The 23630-nt window shown below is 45.6% G+C and overlaps 10 protein-coding genes across 10 annotated transcripts; 6 read left to right on the top strand and 4 right to left on the bottom strand. All coding sequences in view use genetic code 12, as the record gives it.

The window, feature by feature from the left end:
* Positions 1-986: 986 nt before the first annotated feature.
* LODBEIA_P09600 (uncharacterized protein) lies at positions 987-3695 on the top strand (the record flags this gene model as incomplete). The annotated part of the gene is made up of 1 exon (XM_066976938.1): positions 987-3695. The coding sequence occupies one exon, from the start codon at positions 987-989 to the stop codon at positions 3693-3695; it is 2709 nt and encodes a 902-aa protein (XP_066827898.1).
* Positions 3696-3909: 214 nt separating this feature from the next.
* LODBEIA_P09590 (uncharacterized protein) lies at positions 3910-5682 on the top strand (the record flags this gene model as incomplete). Its single annotated transcript, XM_066976936.1, has 1 exon — positions 3910-5682. One exon carries the CDS (start codon positions 3910-3912, stop codon positions 5680-5682), a length of 1773 nt encoding a protein of 590 aa, XP_066827897.1.
* Positions 5683-6155: 473 nt separating this feature from the next.
* Positions 6156-6779, top strand: LODBEIA_P09580 (uncharacterized protein; the record flags this gene model as incomplete). Its single annotated transcript, XM_066976935.1, has 1 exon — positions 6156-6779. One exon carries the CDS (start codon positions 6156-6158, stop codon positions 6777-6779), a length of 624 nt encoding a protein of 207 aa, XP_066827896.1.
* A 221-nt stretch (positions 6780-7000) lies between these two features.
* LODBEIA_P09570 (uncharacterized protein) lies at positions 7001-7414 on the bottom strand (the record flags this gene model as incomplete). The annotated part of the gene is made up of 1 exon (XM_066976934.1): positions 7001-7414. The coding sequence occupies one exon, from the start codon at positions 7412-7414 to the stop codon at positions 7001-7003; it is 414 nt and encodes a 137-aa protein (XP_066827895.1).
* Positions 7415-7723: 309 nt separating this feature from the next.
* LODBEIA_P09560 (uncharacterized protein) lies at positions 7724-9649 on the bottom strand (the record flags this gene model as incomplete). The annotated part of the gene is made up of 1 exon (XM_066976933.1): positions 7724-9649. The coding sequence occupies one exon, from the start codon at positions 9647-9649 to the stop codon at positions 7724-7726; it is 1926 nt and encodes a 641-aa protein (XP_066827894.1).
* A 3409-nt stretch (positions 9650-13058) lies between these two features.
* LODBEIA_P09550 (uncharacterized protein) lies at positions 13059-14987 on the top strand (the record flags this gene model as incomplete). The annotated part of the gene is made up of 1 exon (XM_066976932.1): positions 13059-14987. One exon carries the CDS (start codon positions 13059-13061, stop codon positions 14985-14987), a length of 1929 nt encoding a protein of 642 aa, XP_066827893.1.
* A 117-nt stretch (positions 14988-15104) lies between these two features.
* On the bottom strand, positions 15105-16190 carry LODBEIA_P09540 (uncharacterized protein; the record flags this gene model as incomplete). The annotated part of the gene is made up of 1 exon (XM_066976931.1): positions 15105-16190. One exon carries the CDS (start codon positions 16188-16190, stop codon positions 15105-15107), a length of 1086 nt encoding a protein of 361 aa, XP_066827892.1.
* Positions 16191-16580: 390 nt separating this feature from the next.
* Positions 16581-17651, top strand: LODBEIA_P09530 (uncharacterized protein; the record flags this gene model as incomplete). The annotated part of the gene is made up of 1 exon (XM_066976930.1): positions 16581-17651. The coding sequence occupies one exon, from the start codon at positions 16581-16583 to the stop codon at positions 17649-17651; it is 1071 nt and encodes a 356-aa protein (XP_066827891.1).
* A 428-nt stretch (positions 17652-18079) lies between these two features.
* On the bottom strand, positions 18080-18370 carry LODBEIA_P09520 (uncharacterized protein; the record flags this gene model as incomplete). The annotated part of the gene is made up of 1 exon (XM_066976929.1): positions 18080-18370. The coding sequence occupies one exon, from the start codon at positions 18368-18370 to the stop codon at positions 18080-18082; it is 291 nt and encodes a 96-aa protein (XP_066827890.1).
* Positions 18371-19416: 1046 nt separating this feature from the next.
* LODBEIA_P09510 (uncharacterized protein) lies at positions 19417-21117 on the top strand (the record flags this gene model as incomplete). The annotated part of the gene is made up of 1 exon (XM_066976928.1): positions 19417-21117. The coding sequence occupies one exon, from the start codon at positions 19417-19419 to the stop codon at positions 21115-21117; it is 1701 nt and encodes a 566-aa protein (XP_066827889.1).
* Between the last annotated feature and the right edge of the window lie 2513 nt (positions 21118-23630).

Raw genomic sequence — 23630 nt, 5'->3', positions numbered from 1 at the left:
ACTGTACCACATATTTTTTCTTCCTCTGCTCTTCTCGCACGCCGCGTGAGTATAAATTTTTCGCCCTCACAGAAATTTTTCACCTCTTGCCACCTCTTCTTCTTCTTCTTCTTCAACTAATTGATCATCAATCTGTGTCAAGGTGGACACTCGTGGGAGACGTGAGCAAGAAGACCATTGTTTTGGCTCTTCTCTCGCTGACCTTGCGTAGTTGGTTTTCCTTGGCAGATCGGCGCTAGCGAAGCAAGCTTGATGTGCCTTTTTGTCGAACTCTAAACTTTCAGCTTGTTGTCAATTTTTCTGATGACAGTTCAATCATTGGCTGTTTTTAACGTTGCTCGTATGTGGGTTTTGAGACTGCTGGTCCTTTCCATTGGAAAGTTGAGCGGTGGTCTTGGTCCTGCATTGGGTGGCTAGGCTGATGTTGGATATGGAAGTTTGGATAGTAGGCATTTTGGACGAAACCTTTTATGTTTTCTTTTTTGGGAAATGGGGCCTTAAGCAGGGTGGCTCCGTCGACAGATTGTAAAGTAACGGGCTGGTCTTGAGCTCATTCAAAATTAACCTGATGAAGAAGGATTTGTTCTTTTGACATTTTTTTTGGATTCGCTTTGGTTCTTTTTTTGAAGTTGCAGCTCGGCCACGATAGCTCGAGGCAACATATTCCTGGACTCTGCGCAGGTCTTAATGGCCATTGACGAATTGAGTAAAACCATGTTGCACACATTTATGTTTGTCCCGTTTCGTTGAAGTGTGTCTATGATTTTGAACATCGAAGCGTGAAAAGTCCGTCCGCTGGCTGAATCATCGGCCCTTGTTGTGCTGCACACCGATCTTATCGCTAGATCCGACCGAATCTCAACCACTCTCGCTTTCTCTCGCCTAGATGCCCTCGCCAACAACAACATCACCAACAAGTTGTGGGTTTTAAAAAAGAAAAAGAAGGTGGAGTTTGACACATTTCTTTAACAGATGGCAGCTCCTTCATGTCCCAGAACCCGCTCAATGAGAACATCCACACCAGTAGTAACAACAGCAACAGTAGCAAGAGCAGGCCCGTGCCTGATGTGCGGGATCTGATCTCGTCCACGCTCGTTCGTGAAAGAAACCGCGATTTCTCGCTGCGGTCTGGTGTCAGCGCATTACCAGAGTTGCCGAAACTTCCCCCACAAACACCTACAGGGGATTTACCTGAGGAGGATACAGGTAGTGGGCATTTCCGTTCCTTTCTTGAGCTAGACTTGAGCTCGTTCAGTCAAAGAAACCAGACCAGTGATTCCCTCAGGGCAATTGAAAGGCGGTACTCGGCTTCGACATTGGGTACACCAAAAGTGGACAAAGCTCAAGAATCGCAGTTTCCAATACAGCCAGAACCACAGAAACGAAAACCGGGTGTGGATGCAACAAGTGTTGCGGAAAATGACAATGAAGAAGATGATTTTTTCAACTCCTCCCCCAGTACAAATTGGAAAGAGATGAAGACGATATCGGATATAGACTACTACACAGATAAAGGCGAGTTGACACACGAGGCCACCTCGGGCAAGAGCTTTTTGCAGGCTGAAAAGTCGCATTTTGGGTACACCAAGATTGATACCGAGGAGCAAGTCAAGAAGTATGCCGCGTTGGACAAAAAGACCGATTTCTTGTTTGATGCGAAATCAGAAGCAGCAAGGAAAAAACTCCAGGTCAACAAAGACGTGATATTCGATGCCGACGAAGATTCGGACTACGACGACGAAGGAGAAATGGACCCCAACGAGACCCTCGCCGACACAAAGAAAATGTTGACCGATTCTCAAAAGTTTGCCTACGTGGGCATCTCTAAATTGATCACGGTGGATATGGCGACCCAGTTGGCAAAAGTGCAGTTTGGAACGGATGGGAAAATTGCCAAGCAGTTAAGTGCTGGCCAAAAGAATTTTTCAAACTGGACATTGTACGTGTTGTCGAAACTATACGAGCATTTGGATGTTGACGGAGAAGAGAAGACCATGATTGAAAACTTGAGCAAGCATGGCGTTGAGATTACGGATTTGTCAAACAGTTTGAAAGAAGTGGAGTTGAAAAAAGCGGTGAGGAATAATCCGCTCGTGGGGGACGACTTTGATTTGCGATGGGTTATCGTATGCGATATGCTTTTGCTTCTACTCAGCGATGGCTACTATGATGCAAGGTCGCGATCTCTATTGACCAATTTTGCCGAGTCCATAGGCATCTCAAATTTGGAGATTTTGCAATTCGAGCGGCGGTTGATGGAATGCTTGGATATGGAGACAAAGGAAAAATCCTTTGAAAACAAGGACGAATCTTTGAATGACCAGCTGTTTGTGCAGCAGCAAATACGCAAAAACAAAAACCGGAAATTGGCCATGATTGGGTTGGCCACCTTGGGCGGCGGTCTCGCTATTGGGCTCTCGGCTGGTCTTTTGGCGCCTGTTATCGGAGCTGGTATCGCGGCAGGTTTGACCACCGTTGGAATCACCGGTACTGGAGGTTTCCTTGCTGGTGTTGGAGGAAGTGCCTTGATCACCACGGGAGGTGTTGCCATTGGCGCTCGAGTTGGGCACAAGGCAGGAGCTAGAAGGTTGGGAGATGTCCATACATTTGAGTTTAAGCCGTTGCACAACAATAAGCGAACGAATTTGATTGTGACTGTGAGTGGTTGGATGAATGGTGAGATGGATGACGTGCGTCTTCCCTTTTCAACGGTGGACCCAGTGATGGGAGACATGTTCTCGTTATTATGGGAGCCCGAAATGTTGCAGTCGATGGGCCAGACAATTGGCATATTGGCGAGCGAGGCCTTGAGCACGTCTATCCAGCAAATCTTGGGTGCGACCATCTTGGGCGCGTTGATGTCGGCGATTCAGCTACCTATGGCGCTATCAAAACTCTCGTATTTGTTGGACAATCCATGGAATGTCTCGCTAGATCGAGCATGGAAGGCAGGCAAGATTCTCGCGGACACTATTCTTTCGGGCAATCTAGGGGTGAGACCAATCACGTTGGTTGGGTTCTCCCTAGGGGCGAGGCTCATTTATTCCTGCTTGATTGAGGTGGCGAAAAAGGGCGGCTACGGTTTGATCGAGAATGTCGTCTTGCTCGGATCTCCCGTGGCCATCAATACAGACCAATTGGCTCAAGCGAGGTCGATTGTGAGCGGGCGATTCATCAACGGGTACTCGCGCAAGGACTGGATTCTCGGGTACTTATTCCGGGCCACGGGAGGAGGCATCCTGACAGTTGCTGGGTTATCAGAGTTGAAGAACGTTTATGGAATTGAGAATATCGACTGCACCGATTACGTTGAAGGGCACATGTCCTATAGAAAAGCCATCCCCAAGATATTGAAGGCGGTAAATTGGGAAGTCTTGAGTGAGGAGTTTGCCGAGATTGAAGAAGCCGACCCAGAACAAGGCAAGAGACACAGACAGTTGCTCAATGAATTCGACGAGGCAAGAGCGAAAATGGAGGCGGACGAAAAAGAGGAGGAACCTGCGCAAAAGGGTTGGAGATCGTGGTTCAAGCCGAAAAAGAAGGACTGGTGGGATATCTACGGTCAGCCGAAGGACGAGCAAGACGGAGAGACAAAAGAATACGACGAGCATGCAGTTCCTGTCTTTGATGTTGACAATTTGATAAAGGAAGTGAATGAGATTGAAGATCTTGCTGATAAGAGCAAAAACAAATGAGGGTGAATAGAGTAAATAATGGAGTAAACGGGGAATAAACGTGAAGGAGATTTGATCTACAATCGTTATTTCTGCCCCAAGTTGTTTTTGGAATTTTTTTTTTTGATTTTTTTTTTTTCGTTTTGACTCAAAAATTTTCCAGACATCAAAAGGCTTGTATCAAACAGGTTATTAGAGATAGATACATAGAACCAACAACAGCAGCAAAAAGAAAATGCCGACTATCGGGGTAGATAAGGAAGACCTCTTCAAGGTGCTCGGTAGATCCTACACTACGGAAGAGTTTGATGAGTTGTGTTTCCAATTTGGAATTGAGTTGGATGAAGACACCACCGACGATTGCCAGGGAGATGAGAGACCACAGTTGAAGATTGAAGTGCCAGCTAACAGATACGACATGTTGTGTATCGAGGGTATTGGCCAGGCCTTGAACGAGTTTTTGGGAAACAGCGAGCCACCCAAGTACACTTTGAAACCAGCCAAGCCGGAAATCTCGTTAACAATCAAGGAGTCCACCTTCCCCGTGCGTCAATATGCTGCGTCAGCAATTTTGAGAAATGTCACGTTCAATCAAAGGGCATACGACTCCTTTATTGCGTTGCAGGACAAATTGCACACCAACTTGTGCCGAAACAGAACTTTGGTCGCGATTGGAACACACGATCTTGACACCTTGACCCCGCCATTCACTTACGAGGGATTGCCACCAAAGGAGATCAAGTTTGTCCCCTTGAACCAGACAAGGGAGTTTGTCGGTGACGAGTTGATGGAGTTTTACGAAAAGGACAAAAACTTGTCCAAGTTTGTGCCAATTATCAAAGATTCACCAGTATACCCCGTCATGCTCGACGCCAACAGAACAGTGGCATCGTTGCCTCCGATTATCAACTCGGACCACTCCAAGATCAGTGTGAACACCAAGAATGTGTGGATTGACGTTACCGGTACCGACAGAACAAAGACCGAGATTGTCATTAACCAATTGGTGGCGATGTTTTCCAGATACAGCCAGACCCCATTTGAAATCGAACCAATTGAGATTATTTCCGAACACAATGGTCAAAGCCGTGTTACCCCCAACATCACCCCCAGGGAAACCACTGCTGAAGTCTCTTATATCAACTCGTGTTTGGGGTTGAACTACTCGGGAGAGGACTTGTCCAAATTGCTCAGGAAGATGGCCTTGGACGCATCTCCTAGCGCCGACAAGGACATTCTCAATGTCAAGATCCCCATCACCAGATCCGACGTCTTGCACCAGTGTGATATCATGGAAGACGCCGCTATTGCCTATGGGTACGACAATTTGAAGAAAACCAAACCCAATAGTGAGAGTATGATTGCAGCTGCATTGCCCGTGAACAAAGTTGCCGATATCTTGAGGTTGGCCAGTTCACAAGCAGGGTACCTGGAGGTGATGCCTCTCACTTTGTGCTCTCACGACGAAAACTTTGGGTGGTTGAGAGTAAAAGACGACAACACCAAAGCGGTCAAGTTGGAGAACCCCAAGACCATAGAATACCAAGTTGTGAGAACCACCTTGTTGCCTGGTCTCTTGAAAACGGTGAAGGAGAATAGAAAGCACTCCTTGCCGATTAAAGTCTTCGAGTGCGGCGATATCGTCTTGAAGAACGACAAGTTGGAGAGAGGTGCGTTCAACCAAAGAAACTGGGCTGCCATTTACGTGGGAAAGGCTTCGGGATTTGAGTATATCCAGGGCTTATTGGGCAAGATTATGCAAACCATGAGAACCCCCTGGCTTGAAAAGCCCTTGGAGCAGAAAAAGAGGGGTTACTGGATTGAAGAGGATAAAGGAACTCTCACTTTCTTCCCAGGAAGAGGAGCCAAGGTCTTTTTCAGGAGCCAGGATAATGCCGAAGCATCCGTCGTTGGAAGCATTGGAGTCTTGCATCCAGAAGTCATGAACAACTTTGATATCCCCTATGCTGCGTCGTATGTCGAGATCAACGCAGAGGTCTTCTTGTAATTTTAGCATAGCGTTACCACAACTGATGAAGATGTCTTACCATAATAGAAGTTCACCAATGATATCCATATATCAATCGAAATGGTCTTGGTGGTGGTGGCTGGTAAATTGGTCATGCACGCACTACTCTCTTGATAACAGTAAACCCTCGCTCTGTCTTTAATGGGGAGCAATTAATCTGTGTAACATACAAAGAGCTGATGCTGATACTACCACCACGACAACATAACCGATTCAATTCAACAGAAACCATTACACACACCGGTCATCTCAGAAGGACATTCTTTACGATCGTCAGACTAGAACCTTAAACGTCGTTTAGAGACCGCTTTTGTTGTTGAAGTGCTCAAGAGATACACCGCTTGAACCATTTATTTTCTTCTTTTTCTTTTTTTTTGTTCTATATCTGGAAAGGTTGACATTTAGTTTAACGTACACAATTCAAAACAACAGAAAGCAAATAAACATCAAGGATGAGCTCAAAGGGAACCACGTCCAGAGCTTATGACATGATTATGAAGCTATTGTTGGTGGGCGATTCGGGGGTTGGTAAGTCGTGTTTGTTGTTGAGATTTGTAGAGGACAAGTTCAACCCCTCGTTCATCACCACCATTGGAATCGACTTTAAGATCAGGACTATCGAGAGCAAAGGCAAGAAGATCAAGTTGCAAGTGTGGGACACCGCGGGCCAGGAGAGGTTTAGAACCATCACGACTGCGTACTATAGAGGCGCCATGGGGATTGTGCTCATTTACGACGTGACCGACGCGAGAAGTTTTGAAAATGTGCGCAACTGGCACCAAACTGTTACCCAGCATGCCAACGAAGAAGCTCAGATATTTTTGGTGGGAAACAAGTGCGACGATGAGGAAAACAGACAAGTATCGAAGGATCAAGGAGAAGAGTTGGCGCACGAGTTGGGAGTGCCATTTTTGGAAGCCTCGGCCAAGACCAACCAAAATGTCGAAGAGATATTCTACGAATTGGCCGGAATGATCCAGGACAAACATGTTGATGAGCCTGCTTCTTCAGGAGGCGGGGCTGGAGGTATTGACGTTTCTCAAAATAGCTCCGGATTCAAGAACAATTGCTGTTAAAGAAAAACAAATTTATTAAAAATTAAAGAGAAATGAAACAAGAACAGAGAGAAGGAAAGAATGAATGAACGGGTAAAGGGTGGAAATATCATTTTCTTTTTTGCTTTTACTTTTTTATTTGGATGTGTGTCGTCGTTGAAATTAATTTACACTTATTAGCTTCCCCAACAAATACCTCCCTCCCTCTCTCTTTCTATATATATATCTCCTCTCAAGTCTTTTCAAATCTTCTTGCCAAAGTATACCCATTGGTCATCCAATGGTTTCTCTTCTAGCTCCTCCCATGCCTTCAAGCCAGCCAACTCGCGGCTCAACTTCAACTCGTCAGCAGCTTGAATGACAACCTCTTCAATCAACCCGCCCCCAATCTTACTCTCGATATTCTCGGTAATCTCCTCTTCTTCAACGATCCTCAATCTGTTCTTGGTGAGCTGCTCCACGGATTGTCTGTATACGGAGTCCTTGGGGAACTCCTTCTCCAACACCCTGAGCTGGTGAGTGTATAATGCAACGAGCGCTGGGCGTGGGTTGGGGTGCTTGTATAAGCCCGCGATACCTGTGGGTAAACCTTCGCCGACTCTGATGATCACGTCATGGAGTTTCTGTACCTGCCTCAATACCGGAGCAATTCTCATTTCATGTAAAAAGTAAAAAAAATATAAGGAGATGTGTGTATTGGGATTAAAGCTGGGGTGGTGGTATTGGTGGTTGGTGGTGAAATTGAATAATTCTCTTTCTTTGGTTGGCTGAGGGAAAGGAAGAGAACAAAAAAATAACCTTGTTTGGTGAGTGCGAGATGCACCAGAGGTGAAGCCTGCGCCATGCTCTGTCTATTCATGACATCGAGTATATTTACCAACAGAGTGTTTTTACGCCGATTCAAGGTCACTGTTCAAGAAATGCAACATTCACTGTATATAAATAGAAAAAAAAAAAGAGATTGACTAGATAGGAGCTGCTGAAGCTCTACTTACCACAGCTTCAATGGCATTGCCAGTTCCCTTTGATTCTTCCCGTTGCTGCTTCTCTTCCCTTTCCATCCTCTCCCGCTCCAACCTCTCAACTTCCATAACCTTATGCAAGTTTCTAAACTGAATCAAGATCAAGATAGCGGCAGCAAATGCAATAACCGTGATGGCAATGAACGGATAAACCAAGTACGGGTCAACCAACGCTGGTAAAGTGGCTTGCGAAATCATGGCTGAGATAGAACTCATGAAAAGAAACATGGCCATAACGAGACCTTTCATGTGTGGAGGACTTCTCGTGTAACTGATTTCATAAGCCGTGGTATTGGCAAAACATTCACCAGCAGCACCCAAACAGTATATGGAAGTGGCGGCCCAGGCACTGATGGGCGAGGCACGGTCGCATGTAGTGGCAAATTGTCCACATGGCGATGTCTTGTACACTTGGTCCTGTAATATGGCCCCGCATGCTTGACCAAGCGCACCAAGAGTCAACCCCAATGCGATTCTCCAAATTGGTCTAAACTCAATCTTGTGCCTTCTCAAAAATGGGTATACCACCTTATCAAGAATGGGCAAGAGGATAATGATTGTCAAGGGGTTGAAGTTGTTGAACAAATCGTTGGGAACACCCTTGGTGGACATGGAACCAACCAAGGACGTGGTAACAGAACCAATCCCCAGCGCGGCCAAGTTAAAGACAATGTAGTAAACAAAGATTTTGCAAGCATTGACTGTTTGCTTCATGTCCAACACCCACTGGTCTGTCCATGTGATGGGAGTCTGCTTCTTGGTGTTGTAATATTCAACACCTCTGGCATACATATTGGTAGGCTTGGCGTATTCCCAGAGCGAGCCTTGCTTCCAACGCTTGATAAAGTTGCCACTAAAGGTGATTTTAAATATTCTTGCAGCATTGGTCAAAAGTGACCCTTGTGGTTCCTCAACTTTCAACTGGGGCCTGACCCACCAAAGAATGGCTGGCAAAAACAAATACATAATCATGGGCACGAAAAAGGCCAACCAAAAGCCGACTCTTCTGGCACAATAGGATGTAGCCAACTGGAAAAACGCACCAATGTTGATTGACCAGTAAAAGATGAGTGTCATTCTCTGGTATGTCTTTTGTCTATCAACAATGACCGATTCGCCCGTGGGCAAGACTTTTACCACGTCGGTGGTTTCTGGATATTGGTCCAAAAGCAAAGGTAACAAGTTGGGTTTGATCAACCCGGTTCCAATGGCCAAGGTGATGATGGCCAAAACAATCACCGCTAAGGAAGCCTTTACCTTGTCCATCACGGGTGGGATTGCAGCAATGATGAATAAAAGGTGGGCCACGCCGCCAATCCACACACCATAGTTGATGGCTTTGAACTTGCCAATGTGTGCATCTGCGACAAAACCACCGTATAATGGAATAACATAGGCCAAAAATGTCAACAACAACGTTAAAGCGGTTGCAGTTTGAAGACCCTGTCCCAAAGCACCGGCACTTTCGTCAGATGTCGTGGACACTGGAGCACCCCAGCGACTTCCCTGTGGCTTTGGCCGCATGATGAAATTGACAACCAAGTTGGAACACGAATAGTAGGATGCACGCTCAGCAAGCTCGGCTAGACAAAGCAAATACGTTGGCCATTTCAAATCGCCAAGAACTCTGCGCAACAGCTCGGCTTCTTCGTCGGTTGGTTTTCTTAGACCTTTGGGGTTGTACTCGTCAACGTAGTGGGTGGTGTAGTTTAAGCTGTCGTCATAATCGTAAATCTCTTGCTCTTCCTGGATGACTGGGGCAACTTTTTCAATCAAATCAACTTTTGAGGACGAAGATGAAGATGATGAGGAGGCGTTGGTGGCGGCTGTTACTTGAGCAGTTGGGATTTTTTCCACCAGAGGCGACATTGCAGATTATTAAAGGCTGCTGTTGCTTGTTCACCAAAAAAATGGAAACTCGAGTGCATGGAGTTGAGGCATTGAACCCTGACTATATATATATATAGATATATATATTGTGCAAGATCTGGGGCTATCGTCGTTGAATCATTGGATCGATGCTTATCTAAAATATCCACAGGGCGTGTTGAAAAAAAGCAAATCATTGAATCTGATGGCAGAAATTAACCCACACATTTCTGCCCTTCCCTCCCCCCTCAAGAGAACAGTTCTTGCCCCAAAATCGTCGATGACAGCGAGTCTTGGCCTTGATACATGATGCTTCTGCTTCCTTTTTTTTTAAATTTTTTGTTTTCTTTTCCGTTTTTCTTGTTGATTCCCTTCATGGAGCTAATCAGTTTTGCCCTGTACCAGCAGAATCGTGAGAAGAAGAAATGCAACCCTAGTCTTACCCACACATGCATTCACGTCGCTTTCTTTTTTTTTCGTTTTGTTTTTTTTTTTTTGCTTTTAATGGAAAGTTGAAAGTTTCACGTTCTGTGTTCAAGGTTAAACCAGGTCGCAAAACGTTAAAGCCTTGCGAAATGCTTGGCTCGAGCATCTCCGTTTGCAATTTCTTGTCTATCAAAAGGTTTCGTGCCGTCCCCATGTCCTCTGGTATGTGCTGAAAAAAACAAAAAAAAAAGAGTTTGCTGGGCCATGCCCTTCCACTAATCAGCAAGCTCGAGACCGGGACGAATTCTCACGGTGGCTTTCTGCTTTTGAGCAGCAACTTATACCTCCATTGCTCGAAAGCTGACCTGAGTATCCATTCTGGTGTCGAGGAAAATAAAAGTGTTTCGTGGGTTCTGTTTGAAGGGACCCGTGTATTTGTTCCGGTTGCATTTTCCCAAGAAAATGAAAAAAAGAATTAGGTACGAGAAAGAAAGAAATGCGAGGAGTTTAAAGCGCCATACAAATGCGCCACGTCCTTGCCAAACGGCAAACGACGGTTTCATCAGCAAGTTCCACCTTCGACTGCCGCGCCATGCCAGAGACTCGTGGAGTGGGATGCTCTTTTGTATTTCCATCTAAGCGACAAATCTTGTAGTTCAAGATGAGATGTTTCTCGTGTATCTTCAGCGGGGAAAATGTGGAGATGGAGCCTCCCCACACGGAGACGTATGGGGCTGTTCACTTTGCAAACTGCAGGCTCCATGTGAGCGTAGGGGTTTAGATTGCAAAGAGGGGTAAGGGAGGAAAGACGGCAAACTTTCTGCAATCCAGTCGTTCACAAGCGTGTTCCGTGAACTTCCCGCTACGGTAGAAGAAGATCTGCTAGATCTCGCGCCAGCATTTGCCAGTAAATTGTTGCGAAAAAACTTCAACGAGTACGAGTTACCTCTAATGAACCCCCAAAATGAAAAAAAAAAATACAAAAGAACGACGTACTGGAATCCAACTTGCCTCTTATGCTCGCGCGACGGCTCATTTGGATCCTGCAGTTGTCACAAATAGTTCTACACCAGATCTATTCGACCCTGAAAGCAAGCCTATGGGTGCTTTCTCAAGCCATCAAAAGAGCAAACTTTGTCTTGAAACCAGGGAAAGAGACAGACAGAGGGAGAGTGAAAGAGAGCGTGATGTTCCACCGGAAGAGCCTGTTTTAACGCAGACAGCCTCAGTCTCTTAGTCGCTCTCTTCCCCCTCTTCCCCCTCTTACGCCCTCCCCCCCACGCCGAGCCAAGAACAACACGAAAGGACCGGGGCCCCGAGAAGTTTGCGTTTTTTTTTTCTTTTTGAAATGCCGTTTGTTGCGTTATCGCCACAGTCGAAACGAACGCCTTTCCCGTCGACACCTCACGCACGCTACCACTCACAAACCAGTTTTCGGATGCCAGTTGGGCACAAAGTTCAACGAATGCAAGTTGAGAGAAGGGCAAAAAAACAAAAAATGGAATGGCTTACGGGGGGAGGGGGGAGGGGTGGTGTTGCTTGATCATATCGACTTATCTGGGCTCGAAGAGTCCAGAATTCTAAGGGTCAGGGTTTCTTCGCTATCGTATATGACGATACAATAAGGCGTTTGGAGCCATTTTTTTATTGTAATTTAAATTTTTTTGTCTTTTTTTTTTTTTTTTTTTTTTTTTTTTTTGGGGGGGGGGGGATGATGGTGACGTCTTCATCTCATCTCTTTCTCCAGATGGCGTGCCAACGACCCTCCCTCTGAGTATACCTGGGGATTATCTTCAACTCTATCTCTTTTGTGCTGTTTGCATGCAAATCTTGTAGCCGCCCTGAAAAAAAAAAGCAAAAAAGAAAACGAAAACGTTTCAAGTTGTGCTTGTGTGGGCAGCGAGGGAAAAAGTCCCGGACGGAGAATTCCTTTAATCGTAAGAGAGAACTGTCAATTTTTTGACAGTCCCGAAAAGCAGCGCTTGAAATTATTCAGGGGGAGGGGTGGTGAGGCAAGATACCACGATAAAATATCAAGTCCCTAGGTATAAGGCAAGTGCGAGCTTTTCCACTTATCAAAAAAAGATACAGAGGTCGAGACTAGAACGAAGGATTTTAACCGAATATGGATGAACAGGTTGTAGCCAAACAACATACGGCACCAAAAAAATTGTAGATGTGTGCCTCTCTGCTCTTCTAATCGGTTGATCCAGTGCCGAATTCTCGCTTTGTGCCCATCGGCATCCATCTTATCTCGCATTAATTTTTTTTTCTTTTTCTTTTTTCGCAGTAATTTCGTTTTCGCAGCAATCAATTCTTACTTTTACACACTTGTTCAAACCCACCAGAGTTCATACTTCCTTCGTCGCCTCTTATCTTCTTTTTTTTTTTTTTGGCAGAAATTGTCTGTTATATGCATTATTTGCACTGTGGTTACAATATGCACCATTTACAACCCATTGATAACAAACTTACAAAAAAAAAAAAGGCCCCTAAGGCACAAGCAGATGTAATTGTAATTGACGCCGCATTCTTTTTCTTCTCACATACACCTGCAATCTAAACTGTGTTTATTTCATGGCGGGGTGATGTGAGATGTGAAATGGGGGACGAGGGGGGGTGGCGTTAGATAAATTTTTAGCGGTGTGGAGGGGGCAGAAGGTTAAGATGAAGAGCGTCGCCTTGAGACATATGTTGTGTGTTTGATTTCCATTATAAATATCATCTCATTTGGCCCAGCTTTTTTCACTTGCTTTCCTTCTTCCAAGACTTTCCTACTTGTTTGTTTCAATTTCCCGCTCCGGAGGCACAGCAGTCGGAATAATCTTGACATCTTGGCGCAATTTTTTGGCAGAACTGTTGAATAGTTTTTGGAGAGAAGCCGAATCCACCTTATCGCAAGTTATTACGTAATCAATCTTCCCATCGTTCACCTTAGGTTCAAGCAGTCACAAGATTCAAAAACAAATTCATTATCTAAGAAATGGCCAAGTCAAATGCCAGCTCGTCGATTGAGCCCGTTGACGAGAAAGCTCAGCACCTTACCGTCCTCACCAACCAGCAGTCGGTAGTGGAGGACGACGAGTACGACTATGACGACCCAAGAAACTATAGCACCAACTTTGTCGATGAACACAACCCCAGGGGATTGCGAGTTCCTACCAAGTCGGAGGAGAAAAATTTGAGAAGAATCTTGGGCCACTTCCAATACTCCATCATGATTATTTGCTTTGTGGAGTTTGCCGAGCGTGCCTCGTACTACTCAGTCACAGGAATTATCAGTAATTTCGTCCAGAGACCTACTCCCCCTCAAAGTCCTCACGGCTGGGGTGGCGTCAACTCGAGCCTTCCCGGACACGAAGACATGTCCCCGGGTGCATTGAACCAGGGTCTTCAAACAGCTAGTGCCTTGACCAACTTGATCACCTTTTTGGCCTATGTGGTGCCATTGTTTGGTGGCTACTTTGCCGATACCAAATGGGGTAGATGGAAGGTGATCCAGTGGGGTGTCGTGTTTGGTGGTATTTCTCACGTCTTGTTTATTGTTTCTGCTGCTCCATCCTTGATTGAAAACGGTAAAGCCGGTTTAGCCATCTGCATCTTGGCTATTTTCACATTAGCCCTCGGTACTGGATGCATCAAGTCGAATCTTTTACCCTTGATGTTGGACCAATACCCCGAGTCTGGAAACAGAGTCAAGGTGTTGCCCAGCGGTGAAAAAGTCATTGTTGATAGAGAAAAGACCATGGAAAGAGTCACTTTGGTCTTTTACTGGTCGATCAACATTGGAGCTTTTTTCCAATTGGCCACTTCCTACTGTGAAAGAAGAGTCGGTTTTTGGTTGGCATTCTTTGTCCCCTTGATTCTTTACCTCTTGATGCCAATTGCCTTTTGGATCGTCAAGCCCAAATTGACGTTTGAAGAGCCCACAGGATCAAACATGAAGGAGATTTTGAGAATTTTAAAGATTTCATTTAGCGGCAACTTTATTGCACGTATCGGCAATGGTACCTTTTGGGAATATGCTAAGCCTTCCAAGATGAGAGAAAGGGGCATTGGGTTTTACAATGCCAAGAAGCAGAAACCAATCACCTGGACCGATCAGCAGGTGTTGGATGTCAAGCAGACCCTCGACTCGTGCAAGATCTTTGTCTACTTTATCGTGTTCAACTTGGCCGATAGTGGTCTCGGTTCAGTTGAAACATCCTTGATTGGTGCTATGAAATTGGACGGAGTGCCCAATGACTTGTTCAACAATTTCAACCCATTAACCATTATTGTCCTTATCCCAATCTTGGACTACCTCGTATACCCAATATTGAGAAAGTACAGGATTCCATTCAGACCAATTTGGAAAATCGCCCTTGGTTTCATTATTTGTGCCATGTCGCAAGTTGCCGGTGCCGTTTTGCAACACCAAGTGTACCAGAAATCGCCATGTGGCAACCAATCCACCAACTGTAAAGAGCCCGCTGACATTACCGCATGGAAAGCGCTGTCGCTTTATATTCTTGCTGCTGCCGGTGAGTGTTTTGCCATGACTACCATTTACGAGCTCGCCTACACTCGTGCACCTTCTTCGATGAAGGGTACCGTGATGGCCTTGTTCTTGTTTACATCCGCCATCTCAGCTGCATTGTCGTTGGCCATCACCCCGGCATTGAAGGACCCATACTTGACTTGGGTCTTTGCGGCCATTGGTATTGCCACTGTTGTTGTTGCCGTTATTTTGTTTTTCCAATTTTTCAATTTGCACAAGGTGATGGCCATTGAAGAAGAAGAGAGGATCAAGTTGGATAGAATTGCCGAAGACGAGAAGCGCGCACATGCTCATGCTTTGGCTCCTGTTGCTTCTGCCGAGGCAGATCATCCATTAGAAGCTATTGCCTCTGTCAAGTCCCAGTTGAGGTAAAACCCTGTAGAAACTTTATTTAGAACCCCTTTCAATTCAACGTTATTTCTATTTAGGTTATAACATTTGAACTTTTCTTAAAATCTATTCCTTTTATTTGTCAAGTTCCACCATGTTCTAAACCCCAGTACATCTCTCAACGAGGTTCAGCCAGAACCCTTTGTCATACACATTGTCGATGTCATCCACCACCGACAAGACCTGAGTCAAATTATGGTCTCGCAAATTATCTCCACGAAGCACAACTCGTTCATCCTTCAAGCTGATATAAAGTATTTGGCCATTAAAACTCGCTTCTTCCACGTAATTTTCCCCCTGTATCGCAGGCGAGACACGATACAATACCCCGATATCAATAAGCTCCTCAATAGTCGACCATTTCTCAACCTCGTTCGTGGTGACTCCAAGATATATATACCGTAAGTGGAGAATGGTAAACAGGGTGGTGATGATGCTGAAAATGACGCACAAGATGACAAATATCCCAGTGACCTTGTTCGCATCGGTGGTTCTCGTCACGACTCGCCAAAAGTCCCTCCAATTGGTCATTTGCGACCAAAGCGCCGAAAAGCAAAGCACTCCACCGTAGCAGAGCATATTGATGTTTGCCAAAAGGAACGCGACAAACCACTTGTAGTTTCGCCAGCCGATGCAGTTATTGAGCCAGACGCAGTGGTGGTCGTATAAAAGATAGCATCTATCACAAACGGAACAGTGCTTGGACCGTGCTGGCTTTGGTAGTCGACATGTTCTACAGTCAGCGGCATCTTTGAAAAAAATCAATTGATCCGGCTGAAAGGGGTAGTGTTTGATCGACTCCCTGGTTACTTCGCCTGGACTGATAAAGATGCAGGCAATTGTAGTGCCGAATATGGCAAACATGGACCCTAAAATGTAGATCAATTGTAGCAACAGCACGGGTAAAAGGAGCGGCATTGTTTTCAGTAGAAACTGCTGAAAGCAGATACTGATAACCACGAGATAGCCCACGGGCACAGCCCAGCCTAGGTACTGAATGAGGTGACCATCTGCTTTTTTGTCCAAGTAGTTGAACGCGGTGTTGATTCCCCTTGTGGCGTTCAAGAGGTGTGCTCTTGCTTTCGGCGCGGGCGTGTTTCTGCAGCTGGGCGAGTCTCCAAAAAGAAGGAGCAACGTGCCAATAGTTGACAAAGCGATTGTAGCTAGTATGAACTTGAAGAGCATTGACAACTAAATCATTGGGATGTGGTGGTGGTGGTGGTGGTGGTGGTTCCGTGATATTGCTCTAGTAAAGTACTTGGTGTAATGTGAAAATATTGGGTGTAAGTTGGTAGCCCCCCTGATCGCGTTATCGCGTCTTCTTGGAACCCAGATATGAAAACGCCAACCACCAGGGCGTTTTGGATGGGAAAGGGAGATAGGCTATTTTAAATTCCAGGAAGCATACTTTTAACGGGTGAAAACACTTCTCAAAACTTTCGGCAAGAGGCGATAAATACAAGAAAAAAAGAATAATCATTGGAAGTAACAGTCATATAAGAGCTTTTGTTTGTTTTCCTTATTTTCCTTTTTCCTTTTTCCTTTTTTTTTTTTCAAGGATCACCAAGTTTCGAGATGTCATCATATATAGACGTCATTGTGGAAGAGCAAAACTATGTTCAAGATTTACTTGACTCGATCCCGTTCAGCTCAGATCGCACGACCCATTTCCTCAAGATCCACAAAATCTCACATCAACAGCTCAATAAACTCAACGACCAGCCTTACAAATTCCCCATTGAAGCAAACAAGCTCTTGAAGCTCGGGATATCGCTCGGCAGCTTGCTCAGGACACTGCAAGTCGACGAAGAAAACTACCGGCAGCAGCATCAACAACAACGCCAGTTTATAAATCGATTAAACAACGCCAAAGCGCAAACTCCTCGAATCGCGAGTGCACCCACTCCCACCACCACCACCACTCGAACTGGAGCTGGCGCAGGCGCTGGCGCACTAGATGACCCCTTCAGTGCAAACGGCGGCCAGCTGCAACCTCCAAGACACGTGATACACAGCCAGCCGCAGTTGGGCACGCAGAGCCATCTACCGCACCAAGTCCGATTCCTCAGGAATCTATTGACGATCCTCAAGAATTTCGATATCGCGGCTCCACCAGCGCAACAGCAGCAGCAGCAAGCTGGAAATCGCGAGAGCTCAGCTTCATACGGATCGAACCCCTACGCGGCGCAACGCATGGTCTCGAATGGAAGCGGAAGCAGCGCCGTCGTCGTCAACACTTCTCCGATCAAGCTCAGCTCCAAGCAACTACTCATTGAAAAACTCGAAATCAATATCCATTTGGACAATTTGTTCATTTACAAGATCATACTCAAGCTTATTCTTGAAATTTACGGTAAGATACGCCAGAGTCTACTAGGTGTCAATGAGGATGAGCCCGTGACGCCCACTGGTGCAGGTTCAGCTGGTGCTGCGGGGCAGAATGATGAGATGTCGTCTATCTTTTCGACTGCGTCGGCAACGTCGCATGACTCGAGCTTGAGCAATGAAGAGTACTTGAAAATCGTGAGTAATGTGCTCAGCAGGATTTCCGCGGGGGTTCTTCAGCCATTTGTCAGTTTGATCTATGCTGAGTTTGTCGAGACCAAGATTACCGATGACTTTGTGCAGTTGATTGACAACTTGTAACTTTTTTCTTGTTCCTGAGAGATGATAGAGGCTCAAATCGGTTTCGTGTTGGTTTCTTCTAAACCGCAAGCGATATCGATAAATAGCTTACATTAGGCACTTCTATCCAAACACAGTGAAGAAATTGACAAAATTTGTAGCTCGAATAATGCTGCTCGTGTTCTCACATCCTTTTTTTTAATTTTTTTTCCAGTGTTTGCTGGGAAGGCACGGCACCATTGACGGTGTTGAATCCTCGAGTGATGATGTCTTGCAGCCGAAAGCAAACCCAGCTTGCTCAATTTCAGCTCGTCTTGTTTTCACCGTAGCAACGGCCAATCTCTTGATCTTGGAATACAGTTTTCAGTTCGCCAACGAACCGACAGACAAATACACTCCTTTCTGTCGCCCGCAAAACCTATTCAACAATCCCACTCTCTCATCAAATACTAGGGAAAGAACCAATCGGCAAACCGCCTCCACACAAACTTACTAAACCGTCTCCCCAAGAGTTTCCCCAACAAGGGGAAAAGTACAAAGTTCAACAAGCTTTGAATCTGCTTCACGCTTTCTTCCCATTGCTCCTGCGCCGAAACCTGATATTGCAAAGAGTCATAGGAGGACGACGCATATGATTCTGAATATGACACATCTGAGTCTGAGTCGTCTTCGTAGTATGGATTATAGTCATCGTCGCTTTCGTCTTGTATTATGTCGTGTATGTTGGATACTTCTGTCATTGCTGTTAGCTGTACTTGAACTCCTACGCTGATAGGCCCAGAATTTAATTTTACTCTGAGTGGAAATTGAGAATGCGGATGGCTTGAAAGAAATTGAGGTCTTGGTGTTCTCAATTGAGTAGATGATGACGGTGGTGATCTATCTGGTGTGACCTTTCGTTGGTTCCTTAGTGTGTGGATAATGTTCGTGGGGAGGAAGAGGGCGAGAGAAGACAAGCCAAGTTTTGCAGTGAGAGCGCCCTAACCTCACCAGATACCAACGCGTTCACGAACAAGACCCCAAACCAAGCGTCTTTCCCCCAATTAATCTTGACAATTACATCTCCAACGAAAATGCAAGAGCTCAGGCCATGACAAGACTAATCCTCAACCCATCAAACCTACAAAAATACCACCACGACGCAACACCAACATCGCCCAAACGCGTTAAACTCCTAGTGCAACTTCTCAATTTCAACTGGCAGAAATCAACAATTACAATCCAGCAAATCCCAGCAACTGGTCAATCTCATGACATAACAACATCATCATCATCTGCTGCGATGATGATGATGATGATGGATATCAGCGTGGTTGATCTACTTGCCGATGACAACATGGTGATGGCACTAAAGCGAGGGAATTTGTTGAGCATTGAAGCGATGTACGATGGTGTGCATTTGCTCCCGTTCCGCATTGTTGATGTTACTGGTGATGCAGTGGCGGTTTTGCAGCGGTGGGATTGCTTAGAGTATATGAGTCTGATTGAACCCTTTGCGAGCCCGCCCATGTAAGATCTGCTTGATGAAATAAGCGATAGATAGGCTGATGGAGGTGTCAGTAGTTCAAGCTAATACAGGAGTTCTCTATACAGTGTATTTTCCATTTTCTCTTCTCTCGTTTTGCCAATTATAGATCTTCTTGTTGGTGATAACAACCACGGTGCGATACATAGGCATGGCGATATCTCATGTGCGTGGATCCTGGCCCATCGCGCGCAGCCCGCGACCTTCCAAATTTTTCATCACCGCATCTCTCTTCAAAACCTTGCAGTTGAGCATTACTCCATGCTCAAGAGACTCGCCAGATCGTTCCTACACAAACTCAAGATGCCCACCTCGCCTAAACCCACCCCCGCGCCCTCTTCAGCCACCACCGAAATTTCCGAAGATGACGCCTCGTCATTCACGTACGTCACGGAAGGCAAGGCCACCATCCTCACCCCCCAAAAAGACGAGGTCTTCTACAACCCAATCCAGCAATTCAACAGGGACCTATCCACCATGTCGATCCTCGCCTACGACGAAATGCGCACCGAAGCAGCAGCAACAAAGTCGTCACGCCACAAGAAACGCAAGTTGCCCCAACTCACAATCTTGGAATCGCTCGCAGCATCGGGACTACGTTCATGTCGATACGGGTTGGAGATACCCCGCGTGCACAAGATCGTCGCTAACGACTTGCTACCCGAGGCAGTCGCGAGCATCAACCGCAACATCCAGCATAACAAGCTTGACTCTGTGGTGGTTGCGAACCAAGGCGACGCTACCCATTTCATGAGCTCGACTAAACTGAAATTCCACATTATCGACTTGGACCCTTACGGCACGGCGGCGCCATTCATCGACTCGGCGCTTGCGTGTCTTGACGAGGATGGAATGTTGCTTGTCACGTGCACCGATGCTGCGATATTGGCGGGTTCCGGTTACCCTGAGAAATGCTTTGCGTTGTATGGAGGCAACAATTTCGGCAATAGTTATATCAACAGCGAGCTGAATCACGAAGTTGGCATCCGGTTGATGTTGCGGATGATTGCGCAGGCGGCTGCCAAGTACCGCAAGGCGATTGAGCCGATGTTGAGCTTGAGCATCGATTATTATTTCCGGGTCTGGGTTAAAGTGAAGACTAGCCCCATCCGCGTGAAGGATGTAGCGAGTGAGACGATGTTGACTTTTGGGTGTAATGGATGTGGCCATAAGATAGTGCAGCCGTTAGGGATTAAGCGCGAGAACAAATTTGCTTACCCCAAGTTGCAACCAGTTGGCGGAGAAAGAGGAGGAGGGGGAAGTTCGTGCCAGTATTGCGGCGGGTCGCACACTATCGCGGGGCCAATGTACGCGGGCGAAATCCAGAACCACGAGTTTATTGATTGGATATTGAAGATTAATGAGAATGCCAGTGGCGAAACTTACAAGACGCGAGAGAGGATCAAGGGGATGTTGACGCTAGCCAAGAGCGAGCTTATGGGGGTGCCGTTCTTTTTCAATTTGAACAATGTCAGCGCCTTGTTTAAAGCGCCGCCGATTTCGATAGACGAGTACAGCAAAGCGGTGGGGAACTTGGGGTATGACGTAAGCTTGACCCATGCTAAAAAGAACTGCGTCAAGACGGATGTGCCGTGGAATGTCAATCTTGAGATTTTCAAAAAGTGGAATAGCAAGCAGAATGAGACATATTTGCAGCAAATGCGCCAGCGGGCGCACGATGGCGAAGAGCTAAGTGATAAGGCAAAGGACAAGGTTGCCAAGTTGGAAAAAGACATCTACTATAGTCCGAATTTGAATGAGAAGTCTCCTGGCGCTGAAATATTGAGAAGGGATCTCATAGGCGGGGACGACGTGGATAAGAACAAAGACAAGGGCATTGAAATTGACTTTGACACCGAGAACCGAGTCAGTAGCAAAATTGCAAAGTTGAGGAAAGTCAAGATGGTGAGATATCAAGAGAATCCAACAAAGAACTGGGGGCCCATGTCGCGACCAAAGTGAACCTCTCCCCCCGCTCGCCATGCCATGCCATGCCATGCCTTTGCTTAGCTCTGGTGGTGGGTCTATCTCGGATAATCATTATGATATGAATCATCGACAACCCTCGACTGGCGTTTGTCTTGGTAAACACGAGTTGCTTTGGCAACCCACCAAATACGCCGCGGCAGCGAGTCTAGACCCGCTCCGTCGATGTTCTTATTATCTTTCGCCACCACACACCCATTAACACAGAGATAATAACAGCTGTAATAACCGTGGCTATATTAGCTGAAATAGTCGCAGGTGGTGATATTGAAAATACTAGACGTATTATATCCGCCGTCACTTTGGCCCGCCGTGCACTACCCTCTTTTTTCCTTTCGGCAGTTGCCTTTTTCAGCTCCTTGCGGGAGAACAATAGTGAGGCTGTGCAAAGCTGTGTTAGGATGGTATACATAATAAGAGGGCTATTACCATCACCCCCTTTATTCCTCTTGCCATAACCTGTAAAGAACAACAGCCTGTAGCAGTTGAGATACGCGAGGCTCTCCTCTACTCGAGGATCTCCCTTTGCAATGTTTCATAGCGAAGGCGCAAGTCAGACAAGAATCGCACAGGTAGAGGAAACAAGCAAGGAAAAAAGACATCATGATTAAGTATAATTAAGTTGGTATGTACTAGATATACATTACAATTTGGAAATTTGAAAACTATGTTGTGAAATTTGGATCGAAATAAAAAAGAAGACACAGACCTTCCTCCTCCTCCCAAAGCTTCCTATTCTATAAAACACATTGATTTGAGTTGATTGATTAATCCCACGCTCCTCTCTCTCTCTTTTTTTTTTTCTGAAAATAGCAAAATTGTTGACTCTAGTTGAAGTTGATCAAAGTTGAAAAAAAAAAATGTTAAAAAATTAGGCGATGTGATTCATGGCAAAAAAACAAAAATTGGACAGAAAAAAAAAAACACTCTGTTGATCATGGGTTGGTTTAGAACAAGAAAGCAACGACACCGGCAGCGATAGCACCCACAGCACTAGCACCGACAATAGCACCTGCGCCCTCGGCAGTTGTAACGGAGGTGGTGGCGTTTGTAGTGTTGTTCTCCGCTTGAACTGAAGCAATGGCAGATAAAGCAACAATGACCAAATTTGAGAATTGCATTTTCCGATAGTAGTAGATGACTAGATTGATAGCTAGAAGCGAATGTAGAATGGAAATAAGAAAGAAGGGAAGAAAAGGAAAAGGAAAAAAGTATTCAAAAAAAAAAAGCAAGAAGGATTGAAATTCTGAACTGGTCTGAAATGAGAGGAATCGAGGGTTACTTATATAGTAAAGTTCACCGCCGAGGACGAGGAGGGGGAGGAGGGATATGGTAATGGTGTGTGTGCCAGCGAGGTTTGTAGATAAGAGTTGAGAATTACAATTTTCACATACATCGTGGTGCTGCGCCCTGTACGCTTGGCTCGTGCTCATCCCGTGTCACTCCTAGAAAGAGTATCAATGGCAGTGGTAGTGAGACAGCAGCTGCAATTGCAGTGCGTATGCCAGTTAGAGTTAGAGTTGCAACATGGTAGCAGCCGGCTTTTTTTATTTTCTGCAAAAAAAGTTTTTCTTTTTTTTAAGTTTTTTTTTTCTCGGTACCGTCAAAAGTGCTGTGTGTTACGTAAGCGCCGCACATCCAAACACCTCATACTGCTCGCGGTTGACTACGTGGTTACCTCTGGTCCAACCTTAAATACCACACGCATACATACATACATACATACATACATACGTCCATAGTGGGGTTTTAGAGCTCGGGAGCTAAAAATAGGCCACGGGCAGAGACAAGAACGAGACCTCGACTCGTGTGGATATCCCACGAAAACTCCTTGCCCAGCCCAACCCACAGCCACCGACCCCAACCTTCCAAGCACCCAGAGGTGAGGGGAGCAGACGAAGTCAAAAAAAAGAAAAAGACACCTCCCCCCACCAGGCCACAGCCTACTTGTTACAAGAAAAAAGAGGAAAGAAAGACAAGTACAAATCCGCCCTCTGCCGTCAGCGCACAGACCTCATGATACAATCGATAAAGTCAAATGGCGAGCAAGCTCAAGTTATGCTTATGCTTTTGCTTTAACTCTTGTTGTTGTTGTTGTTGCTGCTGCTCCTGGCCGAAATGTAATTTCCAGAGTAGCCAAAATTGTAAAATAAAAATTCACCCTTTTTTTTTCACCTTTTTTTTTATTTCGTCATGCGATATTTTCTTAGCTGCTTGTGGTATTGCGATTTCTGTTTCTAACTTCTATCTTCTCGTCAAGGGCCACCACGCCCATCCTAGACATCAGCAACACGCGTAGCCACAGTAGTGGTACCAGTAGTGGTAACAGTGGTAGTAACAGTAGCACGAGTATGAGCACGAGGAATAAGAGCACAGCATAGGAGAATTTTTTTTTTCTTTTTGCAGGTTTATTCTTTGTAGCATTGGGGCTCCATTTTTGACCATCCTGGAAAAATATTTCTTTCCATTGCCTTCTTCCTTATCTTTTC

Source organism: Lodderomyces beijingensis (genome assembly GCF_963989305.1).
Source record: "Lodderomyces beijingensis strain CBS 14171 genome assembly, chromosome: 1".
NCBI classification, from domain to species: Eukaryota; Fungi; Ascomycota; class Pichiomycetes; order Serinales; family Debaryomycetaceae; genus Lodderomyces; species Lodderomyces beijingensis.
Note: the sequence above shows the minus strand (reverse complement) of the source record. Positions and strands in the feature narration are given on the sequence as shown.